This window comes from Trichosurus vulpecula, chromosome 1 (assembly GCF_011100635.1).
Source record: "Trichosurus vulpecula isolate mTriVul1 chromosome 1, mTriVul1.pri, whole genome shotgun sequence".
Classification (NCBI taxonomy): domain Eukaryota; kingdom Metazoa; phylum Chordata; class Mammalia; order Diprotodontia; family Phalangeridae; genus Trichosurus; species Trichosurus vulpecula.
The window spans coordinates 167,596,890-167,605,559 of NC_050573.1; the positions used below are offsets into that span (position 1 = coordinate 167,596,890).

General features: G+C 45.1%; 1 protein-coding gene across 1 annotated transcript; it reads right to left on the bottom strand.

Moving 5' to 3' along the window:
• Window positions 1-2,808: 2,808 nt before the first annotated feature.
• On the bottom strand, window positions 2,809-6,402 carry TUBB2B (tubulin beta 2B class IIb). The gene is made up of 4 exons (XM_036743602.1): window positions 6,188-6,402; window positions 5,193-5,301; window positions 4,640-4,750; window positions 2,809-4,113 (listed from the first exon to the last, which is right to left on the bottom strand). The coding sequence occupies exons 1-4, from the start codon at window positions 6,242-6,244 to the stop codon at window positions 3,053-3,055; spliced, it is 1,338 nt and encodes a 445-aa protein (XP_036599497.1). The 5' UTR covers window positions 6,245-6,402; the 3' UTR covers window positions 2,809-3,052.
• Between the last annotated feature and the right edge of the window lie 2,268 nt (window positions 6,403-8,670).

Here is an 8,670-nt window from a genome sequence, read left to right on the forward strand (position 1 = left end):
ACACACCATTCCTTCCCCAGCATGATAGGACAATGTATCAGAAGAGCAAATTTCTCAAAGCTCCAAATTTCTTTGGAGCACCATGCATGTAGGACTCCAAATGGGAAGCAAGAACTACTTGCTACATGGTTACTACATGGATATGACACATGGCCCTTGAAGACCAGTCTGATTCCAGCCCCATACTAATGTCTCTCCAGGTCTCAGTCATTCTTTGGAGGGCAGGGGCCGTGTCTTGAACTTCTTGGTATTTCTCGAAGAGCTTACTCACTTCAACCAGAGTAAAAGGGGTGTCATAAAGGCTTGTCACTTGGTTTAGACATCTCAGGCTTGAAGGACGTGCTCTTCACTGTGGGAGGTTTGGCAGCTGCCTCTTTACACTGCAGCAGAACCTATGGGCCCTCTGAACAGACAGGTGGTGGATTCAAGATACAGAACCCAGTGGGTGTTTTTGGACATGGCCAGTGTGGGAATTTGTTTTGTTTAACCATTCATATTTGCTACAAGGGTTTTGTTTTTCTTTTTTTTTTCTTTTTCAATGTGGTGTGTGCAGGTGGGATAGGGTAGGGTGGAGAGTTGAGGTTGGTAAAGAAAGAAAATGAATGCTCGTGAAATTTTAAAAAAAATATGGGGAGAAAAGAACCCTATGAGCCTTATACATGTATTCCTGGAACTGAGTCAAACACAATTGGATTGTCTCCTGGGTGAGACAATAGGGAAGAACCAGAAAGGGAATTAAGAGCAAAAATGAGTTGATTATCTTCGTGAGACTCAAAAATAGGCCCAATACATCCATCAATTAAGGTGGGGGCAGGGGTGAGGGAGAGAGAGAGAGAGAAGCAAAGCTAAATGGTGCCAGATGTATGTGCTAATCCAGGTGTGAGTCAGTCTCTTATGGAGTTTTATTTCCTGTGTTTTGAAATTCTAAATAAACACTGTGGTTTTCGTTTTGTTTCTTCTTTCTCTCCCTTCCCCCCTCTCTTTTCCAAAGGAAAAGGGCAGCACAGAACCATCTGCTTGAATAGGCAATCTGGCATTCAGCCATTCAAATCATGCCTAGTAAGCTATAGCAGTGTGCAAATGGGTTATTCTGACAGTACGGCTGGCAGGCCTGCTGGGTACCCTTCTGTCACCTTCTCGCAAAGGTGAAGAGAAGGTAAGACCTGCTGATAAAAGCAGACCAGGAGGCACTTGGCAGGCTTGCCAACTTTCTTCTAAGTGGCAGCTCATTCATATGACCAATTCTAAAAAAAAAACCATTGGTCAAGGATCTAGCCCCAGGACAGTGCCTGCTGATCTATAAGCTCAGTGCAGTCATGCAGAAAAACTTTTTAACTAGCTCAGGTGTTAGGGAAAATTGAGATCTCTATTGAGATCTAGGTAAACCAAGCATTGGGCTCAATCCAGCATTAAACATACCACATCCTAAACTCAAAGGTCACTAGCTCTTGTTCCTGCCTGATTACTAACGTGACTCCTCTAGTTATAGCCAACTTTAAACAATGTTTGATATGAGTAAAAATTCTCCCCACTCCATTTTCAAAGCAAACTATCTCCCACGGTGATACTGTTTCATTCTATTTGGGCAGAGACCGAAATTTTATTTCAGATTATTTTTTAGAGCTACAAAAGAAATCTAATTTTTCTTAAGCTATGGTGGAAAGAAACCCTACTGAGCCCTTCTCACTTCTTTAGGAATAATGCCAAATACATTGTTTATTGACTACAATTCAAAATAATGTTTTCTTTGCTTAGATTTGGCTTAAAAAGTAAAAACCCAACCCCCAGCACATGAGAATCCTAAGCCTCTCCAACCCTGTCTGAAAATAACTTTCTTCAAGTAAATGTTGCATAATTACAAAGAACCACCATGGTCTCAAAGAAGAGATATGAGAAGATGCCTCCTCCAACTCTTTTGCAGAGGTGGGAAGTTCATGGGTACAGAGCAATGCATAAAGTCAGATTTATTTTTCAACATATTGGTAAGTTTTGCTGATTTTTTTTCCTATTTTTCTTCAAAAAATCTGTAGTATGGGATAGCTCTCTGGGAGGGGAAAAAAGGAATATAGGAAGAAACATCTAAAAACAGAAGATACCATAAAATTTATTTTTCAAAAAAAGAAACTAACTTTCTTCCACCAGTAGTGTGTGAATAACACTTCTAGACTTGAAGGCGTTTAACTCACATTAGTTCCTAGCACAGTGCCTGGTACACAATAGACATCAATTAATCTTTTGAAAGAATGAATACTATGAACTACTTTGTAAGTAGTACCTCTCATAAGTTTATGTCACTAACAAAGAGCATAAGCATTGTTCCCCAGGCTGAATTACAGTTTACAGATTTATTAAGCTTCTAATAATAAAGAATTTGTGATCCTTTATCTTGGACTGAAGTTGGCTTTTGTTTATCAGGCAGGTCATGTAAATTAGACTGCAACGAGAGAAGCCTTGCTTTGGGAGGATCTCACAGAAGTAAATTGCTTACATGAAAATAAATGCTTTTAATAAGTAAAAATAATTTTAATGACAGAGAGTAACCTGGGGGACCTCTATTTGGAAATATGGTTATAACATAGTTCAAAGGGACCTAATAATAAAGTTAGACTGTTAGTTTATGCAGGATCATTCTAGAATTCAGGATCCAGCTTTACTATTCTGCAATATCAAGTTCATTTGAATTACTTACTCTGTCTCTTTAAGGAAAGAATTAGTGGACATTGGTTTATTATTAAAAATTATATTAAAAGTGTTAGTCCAACATATACTTATTCTTGGTAGGGTGAAGAGAAATAAAGAAGGACACCATTAAAGTCACAAATGTTTATGTGGATTTCTTTTTTTAGCCATTTAAAACAATATTTCAGAAGTATCACAATTGTTACATTAATGTAATCAAAGTTACAAAAAAAAATGGTGACAGGCAACAGTGGAGAGCATCAAAGTACACATTTAAAGAGACCATGCTTCTTCAGTACAATCATGAAGATACCATCCCCCCAAAAGACTTGCATTCTTGACTAAAGCTTTTCCTAAACCCTCAAGTTCTGAATTAAGCCTCATCCTCCCCTTCTTCCTCCTCAAATTCCCCTTGTTCATCAGCAGTGGCGTCTTGGTACTGCTGATATTCAGACACCAGGTCATTCATGTTGCTCTCTGCTTCAGTGAACTCCATCTCATCCATGCCTTCACCCGTGTACCAGTGCAAGAAAGCCTTACGACGGAACATGGCCGTGAACTGCTCCGAAATGCGCTTGAACAGCTCCTGGATAGCTGTGCTATTGCCAATGAAGGTGGCAGACATCTTGAGGCCACGGGGTGGAATGTCACACACGGCCGTCTTCACGTTGTTGGGGATCCACTCCACAAAGTAGCTGCTGTTTTTGTTCTGCACATTGAGCATCTGCTCGTCCACCTCCTTCATGGACATGCGGCCCCTGAAGATGGCGGCCACAGTCAGGTAGCGGCCATGGCGGGGGTCACAGGCGGCCATCATGTTTTTGGAATCGAACATCTGCTGGGTGAGCTCAGGCACTGTCAGAGCCCTGTACTGCTGGCTACCACGGCTGGTCAGAGGGGCAAAGCCTGGCATGAAGAAGTGCAGGCGGGGGAATGGCACCATGTTCACTGCCAGTTTGCGGAGATCAGCATTCAGCTGGCCTGGGAACCGCAGACAGGTGGTGACTCCACTCATGGTGGCAGACACTAAGTGGTTGAGGTCTCCATAAGTGGGTGTGGTCAGCTTCAGGGTTCTGAAGCAAATGTCATAGAGAGCTTCATTGTCGATGCAGTAGGTCTCATCTGTGTTCTCCACCAACTGGTGGACAGACAGGGTGGCATTGTAGGGCTCAACTACAGTGTCTGACACCTTGGGGGAGGGCATCACACTGAAGGTATTCATGATTCTGTCTGGGTACTCTTCCCTGATCTTGCTGATGAGTAGGGTCCCCATTCCAGAACCGGTCCCACCTCCCAGGGAATGGGTCAGCTGGAAGCCCTGGAGACAGTCACAGCTTTCTGACTCCTTCCTCACTACATCCAGGACAGAGTCTACTAATTCTGCTCCCTCTGTGTAGTGGCCTTTGGCCCAGTTATTTCCTGCACCACTCTGGCCTGGAAGGGGGAGGAGAAAGAGGCTGTATCAATCACTAGTGACTAAAATACACATCTTCATACCTTAAGCCAGAGGTGTCCAGTGCCTCCCAGAAGCTTGTGACATTATGTTAGCCCAGATTAAAATGAAATTGGGAAATGTTTAACAAAATAAATAAAACATAATAGGTGGTTTTCTAAGTCAGTATGTGATGATGCCCCATTTCTATTTCAGTTTGACACCATGGCCCTAAAACACTTATGTAGACCAGTGAGTCACTACTGAATTTGGGTTATTTCTGATTATTATTTTTTTAAAAAGATGCGACATTAATGGTCTGGATATGGCTATTTTACATATTATGTACACACATATATAAAATAGTTAGAGACTAGGCATGGCATTTTTCCCTAATCCCATACTAAGAATACATTTTTAAAATTATGGAATACTTGCAATTCTTACTCATTGAGAGTCCCAGCCTTCCACCCTATAATGCTAGTATAAAAATGATCCATGAAGTCATCAGATATGTTAATCACATACCGAAAACAAAGTTATCTGGTCTGAAGATCTGGCCAAATGGTCCAGACCTGACTGAGTCCATTGTGCCAGGTTCCAAATCCACCAAGATTGCACGGGGAACATATTTGTTACCTGTGGATGGGGAGAACAAAAGGCAGAATTAGACAGTGCATCATTGCAGGGACCTCAAGGGGAAGAAGACTAAATCGATACAATCACAAAAAGTGCTGTTCTCAAACAAAGGAAGAAGAGGATAGTATCTCAGTTTGGTCCTTTAAAACTAAAAAGTCCAAAACCTGGTGAATTATTGCTGAAGGAGTGGTATTCTGCCGGGTGGAGCAAGCGGGTGATATTGCTCATGCTGGTGAAATGCTATGGTTAATCCCAACCATTTAATTCAACAAGTATGCATCGAGTCCCTACAATGTGTCAGGCACTGTGCTAAGACTGAAGATACAAAGAACCGCGCCCCCCTCCAAATCTCTGCCTTCATATAGCTTACAAATCTATGAAAACCAGGAACATGATATCTGGGAAGAAAGAAGGTTGGAAAGGGCAGACAAAAAGCAATTACCAGTGGCTTCATTGTAGTAAACATTGATTCTCTCCAGCTGCAAATCACTGTCTCCATGGTAACTGCCTGTGGGATCAATCCCATGCTCATCACTGATGACCTCCCAGAACTGTGACAGAACTTACAATTAGCAACGTTAAGGCCATCAAGAGACCAACCTATTAACATCCCTCCCTCTCCTCATCGTCCCACTTCAGGTAGCCTGGAACAGGTCTCAGAGAAATGAGATTTCTCTCAGAATCAACAGTTAGAACTGGGCGTTTTCCTCAGAAATAGCGGCACCAGCAGAATCAGCCCTCGGGTAAGTGGGGAGGGGAGAAGAGAGAAGAAGGCAGCTGCGGCTGCAGCACGACCACCAGAGAGGGATTCCAGGGATTTTTTTTTTTTTATGTTGCCCTTCTTTCCTTGCCCCGCGCCCTCCAAAAGAAAGCTCACATCAGTCTTTCAGCACAGATAGCTTTGTGAGAAGCCAGGGGCTGGTTCGACTAGTGGGAGTGGCAAGGTAATGGAGAACTTGGGGATCAATCTCAACTGTGGGAATAAGGGAATAAAGAAGAGAAGGCGGAGGGTAATTGTGGATTCTCGACGCCTCAGTAGTGAGGGCTCCTATCCTCCTCCCAACCTTGCAGCCTCGTGGGCTCAATCGAGTAAAAGACCTTTAGACACACAGACACACACACACTCGCCAGAGCGCATCCTCGCCCACAAGGACAAGATTAAAAAAAATGAGTAGTAGAGAGTAGAAGAGAGACAAAAAAAAAAAACCCATTAAAAAAGAAGGAAGGGAGAAAAGGCTCGGAAATGCTCCAAGAGCTCAGCTTTCTGGGTGATAGGCGTGGGTCACGCCTCTCTCAGCTACAAAGGGACTGCTACAAAGACTCCGGGGAGTCCCCTGGGGGTAGGTGCAAGAGAAGTAGCAGCATCCCCAGGAACTACCCACGATTCCGATCGGACCCCGGGACAAGTGTCGCCCACCTCTGCCGCCCAGCACTCACCTTGGCTCCTATCTGGTTGCCACACTGACCAGCCTGAATGTGCACGATCTCACGCATGATGCCTGACTTGCAAAGTGGATCTCTACCTTCTTTTTCTTTCCTTCTTTCTTTGTCCCTCGCTTCCTTTTTCTCCTTCTCTCTCTCTCACACACACACCCACCCCCCCTCCTAATTTCACTTGGAACACACTACAATTCCTCCGGTACACTTACACTCTAAAATCGCGTAAGCCCCCGACACAGCCTTTTATAGGGAGGGTGGGGCAGCTGGCACCAGGCTCCACCCCTGAGCCCCTCACCCTCCCCTCCCCCACCCAGCCCCATACCTCCCCAGTCCCTTTCTAGCACAGGCAACTGCTCCCCCCCTTGACGATGACGTAATGCTTGGACAGTGGAGGGGTGGGACTACGGACCCGTTAGGCCTGGGAGAGCCTATCCGAGTGGAACACCGGGCTAGGCTGAAAGGGGTGGGGGGAGGAGGGTTGGGGCGTGGGCATGGTCTAGGGTTCGGGCTGAGGAGAAAGGGGAGAAAAAGGCTAGTGTGACATCGGGGAAGTTGGTAGAACTGGCAGAAGAACTGGGGGAGCAGGAGGGTGTGGCAAGGAGGGAATTGCGGGAAAGGGCTGGTGACTAGTAAAGCAACGGAAATGGAACAGGTGGAGGGGCTGAAAAGGCTGGTTGGGTGTATGGGACGGGAGCTAGAGAGCTTGGAAATTACAGCTCACGTTTACCTAGCGCTTTCATTACAGCCTTGGGAGGTAGGTGGAGCAAGTATTATTCTGGGTTTTGCCAATGAATAGATTTTGGGTCAGAGAGATTATGTGATTTGCCCAATGTCACAAAACTAGTAGGAAACACCGCTGCGTCTTGCGTGTAAGTTCAGTTCCCTGACACCACACCCCCAGTGGGTTCATCCGGGTATCTTAAGAAAGTAGATTTAGAGCTGAGACTTGAAAAGTCCAATCCCCTCCTTTTACTCATAAGGCTCAGAGAGGCAAGAGATTCACCAAGGTTACACAGGTAGGAAGTATCAGATTTGAGATTCGAATCCAGGCCCTTTGACTCCAAATACAGGGTTCCTTTTGTGATACTATGCTTTTCTCTCCGTCTAGTTCCCACTCTGCCTTCTGAACTCCTTTCCTCAGTGCTGTTCCCCAAAGTTCTACTCCTGTCCTAGGTTCTGTTTCCGGACAGAAGGCAGGTTGAGAAGAGCCAAAGAAAAGCGTAAACCTGTCCCATTCCCCAACCCATCATCCCTACCCCAATGATCCGGGAGTGGAAGTGTGGAAGAGTGGGGCCATCGAACATCTGCAGCAGAAACAGACCAGCAGGTTACCGCCACCCCATATTAACCTCTTATCTTTGTCTTCTAAAGAGGGGCACACAACTGCTGGGCAGGAAAGAAAGAGTCTGGGAAGAGCTTAGCCTCACCCTACCTCTTTCTCCTTACTCAAAGGGCTTCTTTTTCTCTGGGCAGGCAGACTGATGGATGACCTTTGCACGGTCATTTTTTTCCACCTCCCCTCTATTCCAAACTGAGCTAAAACGGAAACTTGTGTGACTCAGTCTAGAAGGTATATGAAACTCTCTCTCTCTCTCTCTCTCTCTCTCTCTCTCTCTCTCTCTCTCTCTCTCTCTCTCTCTCTCTCTCTCTCTCTCTCTCTCTCTCTCTCTCTCTCCCTCATCCTTATTGCCAGAACAGACCCCGGATTAGAAACGGGTTCATTTCTGGAATATAGATTTGGCATGAGATAAGTGTTTTCAATTCTTCTAGGTTGCTGCTTCTCTGGGATTTATTCTGTTGTGTTTTTTATTTCCTTCTTCTGACGTGAGGTTGAGTATGGATGGAGTGGGGAGTGGTCGGGTAGTTGTAAAGGAAAGGAAAAAAAGGGTGGGGTCCCAAGGGGGAGGGGACATAGCCTTTGAGAGTGAAACAAAGGACAGAGGACTGTGGCTTTATCTCCCATAACCAGGTTTTTAAAAGCATGTTTAAGCCTCCAGTTTGCAGTACTCAGATTTATTTGAGGAGCGGTGGGAAAACTGGGCAGCGGTGCCAGCTTTTTTCCTTGCCTGGGCTGATTCTGGGGAGACTCATCCCCCTGCAGCCTTGGGCGCGGAGTCAAATCCACCGCATACAAGCATTTACACACACACACAGGCGAAAGCCAGTATCACAGCCACAAGCATGCGCACGCAGAGACCCTCCCTTTTGGGATGTGCACTGCGCATTTGAAGTATTTGAAGCAGCTGCAGATCCTTTTGTTAGTGTGTGTGTGTGTGTGAGTGAAAGAGGGGGGGGGAAGGGAGAGACAGAGACTGAAATAGAGACAAAGACAGAGAGACAGAAAGAGAGGAGAAAAGAGGAATTGATTGCCTTTCTGGACTTTTAGAGACCAAGAACCTTTGAATGGGAACTAGAAATAGAAATCTTAGTACAGTTTACCATAGCCTTCTTTGCCCGACGTGCAGGTGGGTGAGTTGGGT